Source organism: Calliphora vicina, chromosome 3 (assembly GCF_958450345.1).
Source record: "Calliphora vicina chromosome 3, idCalVici1.1, whole genome shotgun sequence".
NCBI lineage: Eukaryota > Metazoa > Arthropoda > Insecta > Diptera > Calliphoridae > Calliphora > Calliphora vicina.
Window position 1 is genome coordinate 63,889,683 of NC_088782.1, and position 17,173 is coordinate 63,906,855.

Genomic DNA, 17,173 nt, shown 5'->3' on the forward strand with positions numbered 1-17,173 from the left:
AAAAGGAAATTATAAAAATATACAATATAAAACCAACAACAACAACTACAATATTATAACAATATTGACGATGATGATAATGTTGTAGATGATAATGTTTGATAAACACAACAACAAAAAAAAAAGATCTCACTAGAAAAATGGTAATAACAACATTGCGTTCATTTATCGTTCATGCAGCAACAACATACAACACATTGCAAGCAACGAGTGAAAAAAAAAACACAGAAATGCAAGTATGGAGGCCACTTCTTAAAACAACAATATTTATAATAAGTATTTAATGCGAGAGTTGTGCGAGAACTGAGGATTTCAATTAAATTCTAGGTTAAATACTTATGATCACAGACTACGCATCATCGACTCCATGGCAAGATCAAACTAAAAGTAATAAGGGAAGATGAGGGTTTTACCATTAGTTGATAGAGCAATACTGTGTGCTCTCAAAGGATGTATTGCACTGAATAAAATTACGATACAAAATGACATCTTACTGTGTCACTTTTGACACCGCCACAACTTGTGTTTTAGAATTAAAAACATTGTTTTCTTTTTGTCTAACAACTTGTATTCTTCTTGGCTAATTAATCCAGATACGTAAAATAATTTGTCATTATTTTAAAGAACCTGCTGATTTTATACAGCTGACATTTGACTATAAATATTTGAAAACAAGTAAGAAAGAATGGTCGGTCAAGCCCGACCATATAATACCCTACACTAAGTAAAAGAGCAAAAACATTTTTCTTTTAAAATTTCAATAATTTATATTTTTGAGTGATTTTCGGAAGTGGGTTATATGGGGGCTATGCCCAATTATGGACAGATCACCATGAAATTAGGTCGTGTGATTTATGTCTATATGAAAGTTAACTATGTTGAATTTTGTGCGTATACCAACATTTTTAATCGATTTATGCACCTTAAAGTGATTTTCGGAAGCGGGTCTATATGGTAGCTATGACTAATTATGGACCGATCGTAACAAAATTTGGTGAAATGAATTTTGTATATACAAAACTTATTTGGAGCGGAATTTGTGGATATACATATATAAATTAATCATTTATGACCGATAAAGTCCAATTTCGGAAGGACATTTGTATGGGGGCTAGGTGAAATAATGGACCGATTTATGCCAGTTTCAATAGGCTTGGTCCTTGTGCCGAAAAAATAATATGTACCAAATTTTATCTAAATAGCTTTAAAATTGCGACCTGTACTCTGCGCACAAGGTTTACATGGACAGCCAGCCAGCCAACCAGACGGACGGACATCGTTTAATCGACTCAGAAAGTGATTCTAAGTGGGTGTTAGACTAATATTTTTGGGCGTTACAAACATCTGAACAAACGCATAATACCCTCCCCACTATGATGGTGTAGGGTATAATTAGAGGGAGTCACAATCAACATGGATGAAAAATTTTTAAATGGGAACCATCATAGATAAGAAAGATCATTTATGTACGAAGGAATGTAAATTACGTACTAGCTTCACATCCAGTGCATGACACATGCATGATAAATAAATTACAATTGAGGCCATCAGTGCAAAAATGGTGTAACCCACAATTTGTGTTGTTTGCTGTTCTGGGTCTTACATACTTGCTTTATATTAAAAACTATCAATATAAAGTGGAGTAAGCCACCTGTTGGTATTCAAAAGCAGATGGAGCTTCAAAAGTAATAGAGCAAAAGTGGTCTAAGTTACCGCTTTTGCGCTGATAGCCTTAATTGTATACTCCTACTCATTAAATATGACAGCTACGATAATCATTGTAAGGGAAGCCAATTCGTCTTCCATTTACACTAAACCTACAATGTCCAGTGATAATCGACACTAGATTACTGAGCTTTATGCAATGTAATAACAAAAGACATAAAGTCGTACCGATCGTGGACATATGGCTATTGTAGCAGTTCATATTAACTCATTATGCCACCTCTTATGAGTCAAGTCACAATCAAGCCAAGAGAGTGATATACAAAGAGAGAGTGGATTGCCACAGAAGTTATTAATGTCATATTTGTGTAGCTTGGCATTCTATATATTGCTATTTCATCTGCAATATAATTGCCCTCAATATTCCCATGTCCTCACAACCATATTAGTGATATTGTATAATATCTCGCCAACTCATTCAGAGACGTTCGGCATTCACGGATCACTTACACGCCATTCAGGGATTTAACAACTGGCTGTTAGTATAAATTTAAAATATCTCTGCCAATAGGGTAGAAAGGGGCACATAGGGGCACATCTGCCAACCGTTTAGTCGATTCTTTTACATTATGAAGTTATGTTTTCGTTTATCGATTATTTACCATTCCTGAAATTTTGGAAAGTTTAATTTTACATATGATGTGAGGCAGACGCGATTAATTGTTTTTCATAAAGCTGTGAAAATATTTCAGCCTGCGAATTTTTTGTGCTAACTTCTTTAGTTTTTGTGATACAAAAAATATATTGGTTGCTGATAGAACGGCAATAATAGTGAACAATAATTGACAATAGTTATTTCGATCATTTAATTTGAAGTACGAAAAAAATGTATATTAAATCTCAAAAGTCCCCCTGGGGCACATTCGTCAGATACAAAGAATCCCTGTCATGTAGAGCAAAATGCTGATAAAATTTAAAAAAAAAAATCAGTCACAATTTGTATAAATTTTTTTGTTAAGTTATGTGAAATAAACAATAAATATCTAGTTTATTATACTTTGTTTTGTGAATTAAGGTATAAAACAGTAAAATATGTTTACATTTTTGAATTTTTTTGGTTTAGTTTTCAAATGACAAGCCCCATCCCTTTGGCGAATTTACCCCATGGGTGGTGTGGTTTCGCCGTTTTTGGAATGTTAAAAAAAATATGTATATTAAGATGAGATAGGCAAGATTGAAATTAATAAAACTAAAGCCACCATATCCAAAGGTAGGATCACACGATTGCCGCAAATGCACCAATTTAATACAAATTTTATTGTGAAATTGTCCCAATCAAATTTTCTGCAGTCACATGATTGCCTCATTTGATATAAATTTAATTGTCGTAAATTGGCGCAAAGCGATTTAGTGGCAATAATTGTAATTTCAGTATTGCATTCCAGTCACACGATTGTTCTAGTTTACGGCAACTCAGAGAAACAGCTGTTGTGCTAGATGTTAAATGTAAAAAAATCTATTTGTGAAAAAATTATTTGTTAACTAAAAAAAGAAATCACACGATTGACGTATAAAATAGACCAATAATTGGTGCATTGCGGCAATCGTGTGAACCTTAAGTATCCGAAACAAGAAAAAATTTAAGAATATGTGTTGTGGTTTTAATTTGAGATCGCCTCAAAAAAAAAATGGCGTATGATCCCCCTTCTACCCTATACGATAGTACCTTTGCCAATTTGAAGCCGTTTAATCGCTGATACCTCAGCCAATATCACATTCATCTTTATGTCTAAAATGAATTTTGATTTCAAACTCATCTATGAAGATAACAAAGTCAACCAAACAAATATTAGTGGATATCCTCAAGCAAACAAATTGAAATATCCTACTTTCATTTATAAATATGTTCGCCCTCTCTTTCACGTGACCGTTAAGTATCAAAATAAACATAGAAGCAATATATGTTCAATAAATCTCTACCAATATACGATAATACCTGACGTTTAAAGGTTTAAAAGGAATTTTGATTCCAAACTCATCTATGAAGATAACACCGTGAACCAAACAAATATAAGTGGATATTGTTCTTAACAAACAAATTAAAATATCCTAATTTCATTAATAAACATCTTCGCCTTCTCTTCTCGGTTAGGTTAACCTGGATTACCCATTGACTAGTTACACTCATTGTTATATCTTGAAATAAAGGGTCAAGTTAAGAATGAGTACCTAACTAAACCACGAGCGAAGACAATTAATTATCCTTCAGTCTTCTAGCTGCATCAAGTCATGCAAAAAGATCTCAAAGAGAAAGAGATTAACCGTTTCCTACTCCATAGCTTTCAGAGAACTTCTACAGAAATCACGATATGAAAGATACAATCTACTGGTGTGCAAACCGAACAAGCAGTGACCAGTGATTAACGCTTGATTTCATTGTTAAAGGCACCTCTATGGCTATCTCTATGGAACATCAGTCTGTAGAACACTGCATTAGTCAGTAAGTCTAATAGACTCGGTTAGAGGAACTACTTTTCCCCCGGAATATACAATATTTTAATAAATTTCTTCAGTTTTGTAATGAATGAACTCCCGGAAATGTATTAAAAATCATTTCTAGTTATACGAAGTTCATTTTAACCGAGCTTTATAGTTGATTTTTTAAGCAAATTAAAGTATTTCCCTCATTTACAACAATACACTTGTAGGGTGCTTTATATAGTTTATCCCACTAGGTCCTTCCCTATAGCCCCTATCGTGACGTTAAGCTACTGACGGATGTAGTTAGGTAGTCTTTGAATTGTATAAGGATCCAGAATATATTCATGCATGGAGAAGTATACATAGAGTCGAAACTCTCCTCTCAAAGAACTAACTCACACAGAAAAAACTATTTCTTAAACCGTTTCAATTCAAATATTTGTCACATATTGAACTGGTTTCAATTATTTCATAACTGAATCAAGTATTCATGTGCTTAAAAACAAAATTTTCTGATATTTTCTATTGAATTTGATAATTGAATACACAATTTTCGTTATTGGTTGAACTTTAAATACAAAAATTATTGAATAGATAATTTTCGTAATTGAAAACACATTTTTGTTTTTTCAATTACGTAAATTATCTATTCAATAAATTTTGTATTTAAAGTTCAACCAATAACGAATCAAATTCGAAAATGTCGAATTTTGTGCCAACAAAGAGTCATATGCGGGAAGTTTTGCTTTATTTATTTAATTTGAATAAAAGTGCCGCTGAAGCACATTGATTGCTCACCAAAGCTTATGGGGGAATGTGTAACATTGGTTTCAACTTGCAAGAGATTGTGCGATTCAGAAGTGCTGATTTTGAAGCGGAAGACAAAGATTTTGCACCTAATCATTACGTGCGATTAAAAAAATGGATTTATTACGATAACCCGAAGCGTAAGAGATCGTATGTGAAGCCCGGCAACAAATCGAAACGAAATGACAGCAAAGCCAAATAGCCATGGCGCTGAGGTAAAGCTCTGTATTTGGTGGGAGCTAAAGGGTCGTATCTATTATGAGCTGCTGAACTCTGACCTTATTCTCACAGGGAAACTTTACCGAACGCAACTGATTCGTTTGAAGAGAGCATTGGCCGAAAAACACAAAGAAAATACGACTACTATTAGTTTAGTCTTCAAAACTATTTTTTTATGCTTCTGGAAGAAACAATAGAATAAAAAGTTTGTGCAAGGACATAAAGGACCAAGGAATTCTAAGATATTGTAGGTGCAGCCATTCGTAACCAAATGAAATTAAAAATAAATTATTTATACATTTTTCATTTTGAATTCATGAAAATAATTATACTCCTGGATGAAAATTGATTGTTTAGGAATGGAACTCCGTGAATCACTACCGATCATTTGTAATGCATAGAAACATGCTAAAATGTAAGTAATTTTAGAGCTTCACTTGTGCTTGAGGCAAAACTCTTCTCTTTCCATTAATTCTTCAGCTATTTCCACTTCAAAAACCAAACAATTTTGTTCCATCTCATTTTCTTTATCATCAGAAATATTTTCAATATCGCTTTCCAGGTCAACAATCTGTTGCTCTGTAAATTTACTTGGCCTTAATTTGATTATTGAATTGCTAACAATAAAATTATATATTTCTTTTAGTTTTTATACCCTTCACCTTCGTGAGAAGGGTATATATAAGTTTGTCATTCCGTTTGTAATTTCTACATTTTTCATTTCCGACCCTATAAAGTATATATATTCTGGATCCTTATAGATAGCGGAGTCGATTAAGCCATGTCCGTCTGTCTGTTGAAATCAATTTTCTGAAGACCCCAGATATCTTCGGGATCCAAATCTTCAATAATTCTGTCAGACATGCTTTCGAGAAGTTTCCTCGATTTTTGACCTACAGTGGTGGCCATGTAATTGTCAATTATTTTTTCAAATATTTCCACAAATATGTATGGATGAGGACTGTTTTAACACACAAGTGTGTTTTATTCGACTGTGTCAATTCATACATATTCACCATGAACACATACAATTTTTCTACAACTTGACCAAAAAATTTTTTTTTTAAATAAACATAAAATTATATCATTCAAAATTATAATGATATAATTTTATTATTATAAAATATTCGGACCAAATTTCGTGTTTTTAGTTCCATTAGTTTCGGTCATATCATGTTATTAACAGCGGATGTTCGCTGAGGTAGGTCAACGTATTTCCACATATCATTGTCCATATATGTTTTACCGATTTTTCCAAACATTTTTCAGAAACTTGGATTAATAAATCATTAATATAGACAATATGGATATCTAATGATAGATATTTCAAAGACCTTTGCAATGACGTATATAAAACCATAGTACGTTGGACCTACAATGGGTCAAAATCGGAAAAATATTTTTTAACCCAATTTTATTTTTTCACCAAAAGTTTTTTTCGCTAAATATTAAAAAAAATTGAAAAAACAAAAAAAAAAAACTGCAGAAAAAATAAATTTTGTTTACCTAAAAATATTTAAAATTTTTATTTTGAAGTATAATTTGGTGAAGGGCATACACTGGTACATATTCCTATAAACGCACACTACTTTTTTTTAAAAAGATTGTAAAAATTAAACATGTGCATATTTAGGGGGCTACAAAGTTGATTATTAAATAAATTAAGACTTCACTTAAAAAATTGTTTACAAAAAAAATTCATTTGTACTTTATTTATTTTTATTTAACTTTCGAGATTAACAGCCATTTTTAAGGGTATTTTCCTATAAACGCACTTTAATTTATGGGCCACTGTAGCATTATTAATAATGTGTGGATGATCCTTTGTTATGGATTGTTTCAAAAATACGGTCTGGCATTGATTCCACTAATTTTTTAAGCAGATCGGAATCAATTTCCTCCCAGACTTGTTTAATTTTTCGTTTACAGTTCGTTATAAATCGCACTATTCATTTTTGTCGGAACAAAATATATTTTCGACTTGCCAACTGCAGAAAACGGTGCCCAAACCATAACACTGCCACCACCGAAATTACGTTTTGACATCCGAACATCGTTTGATCTCAAATCGTGCCATTAGCATGACCGTCTAAATTAAATTCTTTTTCCATTTTATGTTTTCATCGTTTCGTAAAATGTGTGCAACGTGTTTGAAAGTCAGTGGAAGATTCAATTTATTCTTTATTTGTGTGGAATTCAATTTGTTGCGGGTTGCTTCTAGTTTTATTAGATTAAATTGTCTTCTTGTTAGTTTTGTATTTCCGTTTGTAGCTTTGCGAACACCTTTCTTCAAGAAATTTCGCACTACACTTTCCGAACGATCGATTTTACGTCCAATTTCTCTATTGGAACATCCTTAGTCGTGAAAAAATTTAATTTGAATCTTTTTTTGATCGGACAAATAAGTTCCCTTGGGCATCTTTAAAAGTGATGAAATTTATTGATTCAAATAGAAAAAGTTGCAGTAAATTGAGATGTTACTATTAGAAACGTACCTTTGGTTGAAAAATAAACTAAAATTGATAATATTTTATTTTTGGTAACTTTTTTAAAAACAAATTTCACGTCTGCGTTTATACGAATCTTCCACTTAAAATAGTACCAAGATCATTTGATCGCATAATTAAGGCAAACAACAAGAATAAGAAAAAAAACTTGTTTACTTTCAAAAAGTACCGTTAATTTGTCTCTCATTAAAAATGTTAAATTTTGCTTTTGGATGAGAACAACAAAGTTATAACAAAAATACAGGAAAAAATTAAGTGCGTTTATAGGAATATGCACCAGTGTATAAGATTCGACACAGCCGAATATAGCTGTCTTACTTGTTATACTTCACAACTCAAGAAAACGTGTTATTCGAACAACTTAACAAAAAAAATTCCTGGTTTTTAGATCAGAAAACATGTTCAGCTAGCTGTATAAATGGCCGTAAGTCGAAAAAATATTTTTAAAGCAGGATTGCAGACGTTTGACAGATGTCCAGTAGGCTTCACGTCAGAACCGAGGAGGTTAGATAGATACGCTTCACTTCGGCACAGAGTATCCGATATTGGCATGACTCGCTCTTGACCTCAAAACATGAGCAGTTCTTTTGGAGCAGAATCCATATGTTGCCAGAAAGATAGGAAAAGGTCATAGCTAACATTTAACATTGTTTTATTGAAAATGTTCCATTTATATCAAAACAGGCCCACTCAATGACTTCTAAAATACCCCTCGTATCTTTATGCAACTATTTTAATTAAAATCACTTTTGTTCATTATTAAAGGCCGAGTTAAGAAGCGAAATTGGGAGAGAGAGACAGGCAGGCAGGCAGGCAGGCAGGCAGAAGAAAGACAAGCTTAAAAACTAAGCCTACATTTAAGTAAAAGCATGACTAACCTGTTCCACATTTTTCTGTTGATGCGACCAGACAGTGTGATTGTTGTTGTTGTTGATAATATTCCTTCTAAAGTGGTTGTTCTTGTTGTTGTTGTTGTTAACACTGCTACTGTTGCAGCCGTTGTTATTTTGAATATTTTGATTGCAAACACTATTGGGAGCTGTAAAATGATGAGACTGGGGTTTCTGATTTAAAGTTGGTTGTTGAGTGGACTGATTGTTGTAGTTTTTGTTGTTGTTATTATTATTGTTGTTGTTGTTGGTATTGCCATTTACCGGCATTATTGAATTGTTATTAGAATTATTGGTGGCCTGTTTGTAGGCCTGTTGTCTTAATTGTGTCAACACGTTTTGTTGCTGTTGCAATTTTTGCTCCGCATTCATGTGACACTCGCTGACACTCAAGTTCTGAGGCAACGTCAAATTGTGCAGACTCAGAGGGCGTCTGGCTGGCAAAGCAGGAGGCTTTTCCTGCTCATCAGCAACTTGTTTCTGTTCACTAGTGCTGGTGGCCTCATTCTGCTGGTAAAATGATCCGGCTTGACTTAAACGTCTTTGTGGCAGTGGTGGCACTGCAGCCACAGCTGTTGTCTTGTCTCTTTTGAGACAAGACAATTTGTTGTTGTTGCTGTTGCCATTATTAGAATGCATGTCATAATCCAAAGATTTGCATGTATTATTGCTATTGCTGCTGGCATTGGTGAGTGAAAGTGATCGAGCAAAAGAACTTTTGAAAAAGCGACACGGCAAATTAAAATCAAAATCCGGTGGTGAGGCATTTGAGGGCGATAAAGAAGAATCGCCACTAGTATCATCTCTGGTATCCATTTTTAAATTCGACAAATTATTTATAAGATTCTGACAATCTTGGTAGGTGGACATGATAATTAATTAATAACACAAAAACACTACAAATAAATTTCAAAACACCTTCGTTTTTTTTTTAAAAAATTTAGACAAAAATTAATAAAAATTTTCTTTCCCTTATGACACAAATTTTATTTATTTATTATGATTTTTCCTGTTTTGCTTTCAACACTTTTATTATTGTTGTTATTTTTTTTTTTTTGGAATTTTTATTATTTTTTTAATTCCTTTGTTTTGGTTTTCTTTGCTTTTTTTAGGGTTTCATAAAATATCTGGCAACTTGAAAATTTTTAAAACACTTAAAAATTTTTGTTAACATTTTCTCTATTTTTCCAATAATAATAATAATAATAATTTTCGTTGGCTAAAATTTTTTTTATTTTTTTCGAAATACATTTAGTTATTTATTTGTTTGTTTATTTTCTTTAAATAATACACTTTATTAAAATTTGTTCCAATAAATATTTATTTACTCTCCCTCTCGCACGTCTTAACCACTCGACCGTTATTTAAACACTAAAATCTGCTTAAACAAAGTTCTTTGGCGAAAAACGAATGTGAGTACAAAAGTTTTTCTTTCATTCGATCAAACAACTAAATAATCCAGCAACAACTTTAATATCTATTTATTAGTTTTTTTGTTTATCTCTCTGTGTAATTTTTGTTTAGCTCTCTTTCTCTGTTTATTTTGTTTTAGTAACGCTCTCACCTGTTAATGTTTATGTACATGGGGGGTTTATTAAGTGATATTTTTGCTTAAACAAAAGTACCAAATGTTTGGTACTTTTCTGGTTGTATAGTGTTGGCATAGTGATAGAAAGAAATTTTGTTTTGATAAAACAAATTTGTAAATTTTTCAACCTAGAAAGACAAAAATATCTTATCTACAGTGGTTGATAAAACAATGGAAACTTTTCTAAATACATGAAAAATCCAGAAAAAAATCTTTAGAAATTTTGCATTTTTTAACAGCTTCAAATTAGAACATTATCAATTAAATTCTCAAAATAGAAAACAAACTAAAAAGTATTGTTACGAAATGTACTTGAATTGAACGATTTTAACGGCTGATTTAAAAGTAGCATAATGCTTTCAAATAGCAGTGCTGTAATAGCAAACTGTAACATATCTGTGGGCATTATTAAATAAAAGCTTTCAGTTGACCATTGATCGTAAGTATGGCAACGCTGTTTGCTGCGACCGTATATTCGAATTCGAATATTCAGTTTAAGAACATTGTAGAAAGTACACCACAGATGGCGTATGTATTAGAAAGCTCTAGACAGTTAAAGAGCAATCTAGAGTGCAGATGGCAGTGTTATAAATAGTGGCAGAGGTTGCAGTCGTTAGTGAGTTTATCAGATACGCTATTCGAATAAATATAAACTGAGTGCCTTAAAGTGTGCTGTGTTATTCAAGTGAATTCGTGTACATTATAAATTGTGTTTGTATTTCTGCGAATTTATAAACGTGTATAAAAAAAAACATTGAGTGACTATTTAATTCTGTGGTTGTTGTACATTTTTAAATAAATAAAGAGTTGTTACAATTTTCAAACTACTAAACGGCTTTTATTTACAATCAAAAGCATCCGGTTTATTTAAAGGAAATAAACCAACGTTTTGAAAAGGTTAAAACGTAACAGTATTTGTTGTTATGGTATTGACAAAATAATGGAAACTTAGGTAATTTTTAAAAATATTTTAACCTCTTAATGACTCAGCTCTTTCTTGGATATCCCTTTGTTATTACTGCTTCATCGCGACGATACATTGAATCAATTAAATAGTCAATCGCTTCATTTAAAATATTTGTCGATTCTCTTATAACCGCATCTGATAAAGCTTCCTTCGTATTATTATTTATTAGTCCGCGATTGAGATCTGGCGATGGGGCAGGCCACTTTAAACACATACCACATAGCTGCTGGATTATGGTGAATGTGTTCCATCAGTTTCAATGTGCGAAAGATGGTTTGTGCGGCTTAGAAGTGGAGATTTTGACAAACATCGCCCTGGTCATCCAAACAAGTTTGAAGACCAAGAATTGAAGGCATTACTGCATGAAGATTGTTGTCAAACTCAACTCAAAATCACTAATTTCAAAACGTTTTCAAGCTGCAGAATTCTTCCAAAAGCAGGGAAATTGGTTATAGGAATTGAAGCTGAGAGACCTTGAAAGACGATTTTGTATGTCTGAAATGCTGCTTAACGCTATAAAATAAAATAATTTTTGCACCGAATCATAACTTGCGATGAAAATTGGATCCATTACGATAAGCCAACCAGCCGAATCGACACTAAAGCCAAATATCAATAGCGCTAAGGCAAGTCTATGTATTTGGTGGGAGCAAAAGGTTCGTATCTATTTTGAGCTGCTGAAATCTGACCAGGCCATCACAGGGAACTTGTACCAAACGCAACTGATTCGTTTAAAGCGAGACATGAATCCGTAATACACCATCATGACAAAACTCGGCCACATATTGCAATACCTGTTAAAAAGTATTTAAAATGAAGTGGTTGGGACGAGTTGCCTTAACCGATTTATAGTTCAGACCTTACCCCGTCCGAATACGATGCAGAACGCTCTCTATGGGACACGCTTTACTTTGGAACAGAGTATCCAATGTTGGCTTCTTTAGGTTTTGGCCTCAAACGTTGAGCAGTTCTTTTGGCTTGGAATCCTTATGTTGCCAGAAATATGGGAAAATATGACAGTCAGCCGCATGGTAGAAACAGGAAAGAGAGCAGCTCACTTGTGTCCAAACATTAGGTCCCTTTGTTTAACCTGAAAATATAAATAGAAGAGGGCCAGATAGAGATGAAAAGGAAGGGGAAAATCAGATAGAATAAAAAGTAGGAGAAATGAAGAGGAAGGTGGTCAGAAGAGGAGGAGAAGTGAGAAGAATACTTGCACCAGTCCACTCCGTGGAGATTCCCATATCTGGCTTGAGTAGCCAATTGCTAATGAAAGCATTGATACATTTTACCTTCATGTCCGATAACTGAGAAATAACGATGTCCCAAAAACCTGATGCGTAGATCCCCTAATACCGGGCAATGACAATGAAGATGAAAGATGGTCCCATCCTCCTTCATTTTGGCAACTTCTACAGAAGTCATTAAAGAGCAGGCCAGGTCTCCTCGCATGGTTGCCAAAAGTGCAATGTCGTTGCTTAATTGTGAGAGTGTCAGGCCAAGAAGATATGTTTTCCGCCATCGGTTTAGTCGAGGCCATATCATTCTGGTTATCGTACAGGTGGATTCACATCCCCATCATTAGGTCTCTTTGTTTAACCTGAAAATATAAATAGAAGAGGGCCAGATATAGATAAAAAATTAAGGTGAAAATCAGATAGAATAAAAAGTAGGAGAAATGAAGAGGAAAGTGATAAGAAGAGGAGAAGTTAGAAGAATAGTGGCTTGATTATGCAATTGCTATTCCTAATAAAGGCATTCATGTCCTATAGATCTAAGAAAGACTATTTATGGAACGATGTCCCAGAAACCTGATGCGTAGATCTCCTAATTCCAAAGCAATGACAAAGAAGATCAAATATGGTCTCATCTTCCTCTTCATTTTGACAACTTCTACAGAAAACTTAAAATGGCAGGCCAAGTCTCCTCGCCCTCGTTTTAGTCGGGGCCATATAATTCTTGTAATGGTGCAGGTGGATTCACCTCCCCATCTTGTTTGAGCAAGCTTATAGTAAAAATTACTAATTTGCTGCTTGCAAATTAGATAACGGATTCCGGCATAGAAAGTCTATGTCTCCGTTGGGCATCATGGAGCCTTTTATTACGAGATATCCAGAAGTATCTCCATCTCCACGTACCCAGACGACTACGACAGTTGAATGTCTCGCCATTCTATTTAAGGATGCCCTGGCATGCCTGGACTATGTTCGATGTTGTATACACACCTGCCAGAGAATTTATTGCGGCTTGACTATCAGTATATATATCGAATATACGAATATCCCTGCCTGATAAATTGTTATAACTGAGCCAGTTAGTAGTAGTTACTACATTCATTTGAAATTCTGAAAGATAACCGAATTGACACTCAGTCCACTGTCAGTACTCCACCGACTTAATAGTATACTGAGTACATTTTCCAGCTGTGATATCGTGCCCAAGTAAAGTCCAGAGACTGTCACTGCTACGTCATCCAAATAGGCGACAGTATGAGATCCAGCTTCCTGAGCTGACAATTTATGACCAGATTCCACAGAAGGGATGATAAGACGCCTCCTTGAGGCGTACCCCTCTTGGCCATTCTCGTGATCGTGGCCGTTCCTTATACAAAAAGGATGATCTTATAGTGTAAAAGGTTCATGATAACGCTAATAATCGATTGGTCCAGACCAAGAGCCCATAGGGCTGATTCTATTGTTATATATCAAGAAAGAAAACTAATGTAAAATTGTCAAATTCAAGGGATTTCTCAATATGCCCAACTAAAGCTGGGTTTCCGCATACACCGTAATCGGCGTCGATAACGAAAACTGGTGTTCGTCACCGTCTCGTTTCTAAATTGTTTTCGTTTCAGTTGGTTGCGTTGCGGCATAAAACAGAAACGAAATTATTTTTTAATTTTGGATGTCGCACATTAAATAGAATTTCATTATTTTTGACAAAATCTATTATTTTTTCCTCTTCCAATAAAGAAAATTAATTTTTTTTATTCATTTTGATTTTCTTTAAATTTGAAATAAAAAAATAATTAAAATAATTTCGTTCCTACAGCATCGAAAACAACCTACTTGAAGTAGTTTTCGTTCCGGCACCAAATGACAGGTTTTTCGGTATTCCCAATTTTCGTTGCCGAATTCTGAAACGAACTTTTTTTGGGTGCAAATGTTTGGAATTTCGTTTTCGGTGGCGATTACGATGTATGCGGAAACGTAGCTTGAGGAGTGAAGTGCTGTCTCAACAGATTTTCCCTTCATATAGGCATGTTGAGAAGAAGATAGTGGTCCTTGTTTCAGAGACACTGGTATGTGAATGTCGATGATTCTCTAAACAATGGCCAATACTTTGAATAAATTTATATTGTACAGATGTTTCATATTAGTATTGTAAAAAATACATTTATGTAAGTTGCAAATTGCAAAATGGTACTTTTACAAAAAAGTACTTTTTTACATTTCAACACTGTTACTTAAGTATGATGTGGAAAATAGTTAACATTTTATTTATTGAAAATCTATTCAACTCACGCACGTAAGTATTTCTCTAAAAACTTGTCACACATCATATTCTCTCCATTTGTTTTTGTTAGCTCACCATAGCAACAACAAAAAATACGCACATTTAATCAACAGGTAAATGAAATGATCTCTTATTTTTCTCACACGCTGTTTAAGTCGAGTTGTTACGGTTGAATGTTATTGTAAACAGGGGTGGGAGTGATAAATATTTATCATGGTTTAAAACAAGAAAATCTCACGCTAGGGACGATTTCAAAATATTATAATGGTAATAAATGAAGAAGTTCTAAAATGCAGATATACTCAATGCTTGAAACTTGTAATATACTATGCAACAATTAGGTATCATGATTTGTCCAAGTGGACTGACTGACTATTCCCACGACCCACAGTGGGGCAGAATCAAAATTTTTTGGAAATAAATCTGTCATTTCTAAACGGCTCATCCAATCGGGATAAAATTTGACACGGACGTAACCAAGGGGTATTATTAAAATAGGACCTACAACTGATCCAGGGGCTGCGCTATCGGGGTTCAAAGTAGGGTACCTTCGATATGTCAAATTTTTAAACACGTGCAATATTTTTGGAAAGCGCTCGGCTAGGTCTTGCGTGTGCTATTTATCTCTTATAATTTCCGAGTTATATGTATTTCAAAATTTAAACTTTAAAATTTTGCTATACCTTGGTTCGCTTTAAAAATAAACTCTCTTTAAAAACATATAACAATTTTATATTTTTCTGTAAGATATCTTTACGAAGAACATTTTGAAATAATAAACATGTCCTATTTTTCGAGTATGTAGCCCCTACGTCCTTCGGAATGTGACCTATCAAAATTTAAACTTTGGGCCACATGTTCTAAAATCCCAAAGCTGGGATCAAAAAACGGGAAGCAGTTTTTGAAATCTTGATGTGTTCCTTACTTATCCCCAAAGTATTTTCCCAGCCCAGAAGGAAATGTGGACCCCATGGGCAAAATTGTAAAAAATACCATTTTTGGGATTTTCGCTCCAATGTTTTGGAATTGGGGGATTCCCTTTGACCTTTTGACAAGTTTTTTTACATTTTGTTATTTAAAATGACAATTTTAAAAAAACGTTAAATATTTCATTGAGTTTTGTTGACAAGTAAAGATTTTATTACATTTACATATTTATTGAGATTCTAAAACTAAAATTTGTATACAAATTTTAATAGGATTGCAAATATTAGGAACAATTTGTTCCACATTTATTCCGAGTTATATTTTTTTGTTTAGATAACTTAATTTTTGGTCTTACAAACAAAATTTCAAGTCCATATCTCAATTAGATTCAAAAATATGCCGCTTTAAAAATCCATCCGTCAAAAATATTGCACTTTTTCATACTAAAAAAATTTGCAAAATCATTGGGAACTAATCAAGCAGCAATTTCGAAACGTTTGCAGGATTCATCCAAAAGCTGGAAATTAAAGCCAAGAGACCTTGAAAAATGAATTTGCATGTCCAAATCATTGCTTGCGATGAATGTTGGATCCATTACGATAAGCCGAAGTGTAAGAGATCGAAAGCCAAATATCCATTGCCCTAAGGTGGGAGCAAAGGAGTCCTATCTATTAAGAGCTGCTGAAATCTGACCAGAGCATTACAGGGAACCTGTACAGAATGCAACTGATTCGTTTAAAGCGAACATTGGCCGAAAAACGTTCAGGGGTCAGACATGAAACCGTAATATTCCATCATGACAACGCTCGACCATATATTGCAAGATCTATTAAAAATTATTTATAATTTGTTCATTATTCTAAAAGGTATGAGTTGAATAAAAATTTATCCTGAATACTCTCGCTAATGTTTTTAAATTTTTTTTAATACACGGTTGACAAAATAATCATTTATGTATATTAATACAAAACTATTTTTTAATATTTTTTTACTGGTGATTTTTGTTGACAAGGAAAACTGTGTTTGGGGAAGTAAATTAACGTTTGTTGAAATAAGTACGTTTTATGAAACTTAAACTACTGAGTGATTTTTCAACTGTGAATTGAATTTTATTTGGCTACCAACATTTTTAAGAGGTTAAAGGCCTATTTACTTTGTACGTTCTGTTCCGTAACGAATCAGCTGTTTTGTTTTTAGCTTATGGGAAGTTGTGAACGACGTTAGTTTTCTGTAACGTTGCCGTTGTGTTGCTGATGAATTTCTTTCGCAACGTTAATTGACAGCCAAATTCTGAGTTCTCAACCGAATTAATATATGGGCATTTCCTGGGGTCACGAACGTACGTTCGTACGCTTTTGAATTTTTATTAATAAAAATATAATGATAAAATTCTCCAAAGAATGTTTAAAAACACATTTATGTACGTCATATAAAGTTATAAACAATATGTTGGAAAACAAAGGAAATCCTGACAAAAGCTGCTGGTACGTTAAGATATTAAAGGATTCGTCCACGAATATCATTTATGTGAAATTATTTTGATTAATTCCTCAATAAATGGAATCTCAAAGTTCTTCTGATAAACGTTTGAATTATCTTGTAACTG

At 33.4% G+C, this 17,173-nt stretch overlaps 1 protein-coding gene across 2 annotated transcripts in view; it reads right to left on the bottom strand.

Annotated features, from left to right (window-relative positions):
- LOC135955119 (rho GTPase-activating protein gacU) overlaps window positions 1-9,478 on the bottom strand; it is a 173,479-nt gene extending 164,001 nt beyond the window's left edge. For both annotated transcript variants that reach the window (XM_065505426.1, XM_065505425.1), the window contains exon 1: window positions 8,558-9,478. In XM_065505426.1, coding sequence (XP_065361498.1) covers window positions 8,558-9,439 — 882 coding nt within the window. In that variant the 5' untranslated portion in view covers window positions 9,440-9,478. The remainder of the gene's footprint in view (window positions 1-8,557) is intronic.
- Between the last annotated feature and the right edge of the window lie 7,695 nt (window positions 9,479-17,173).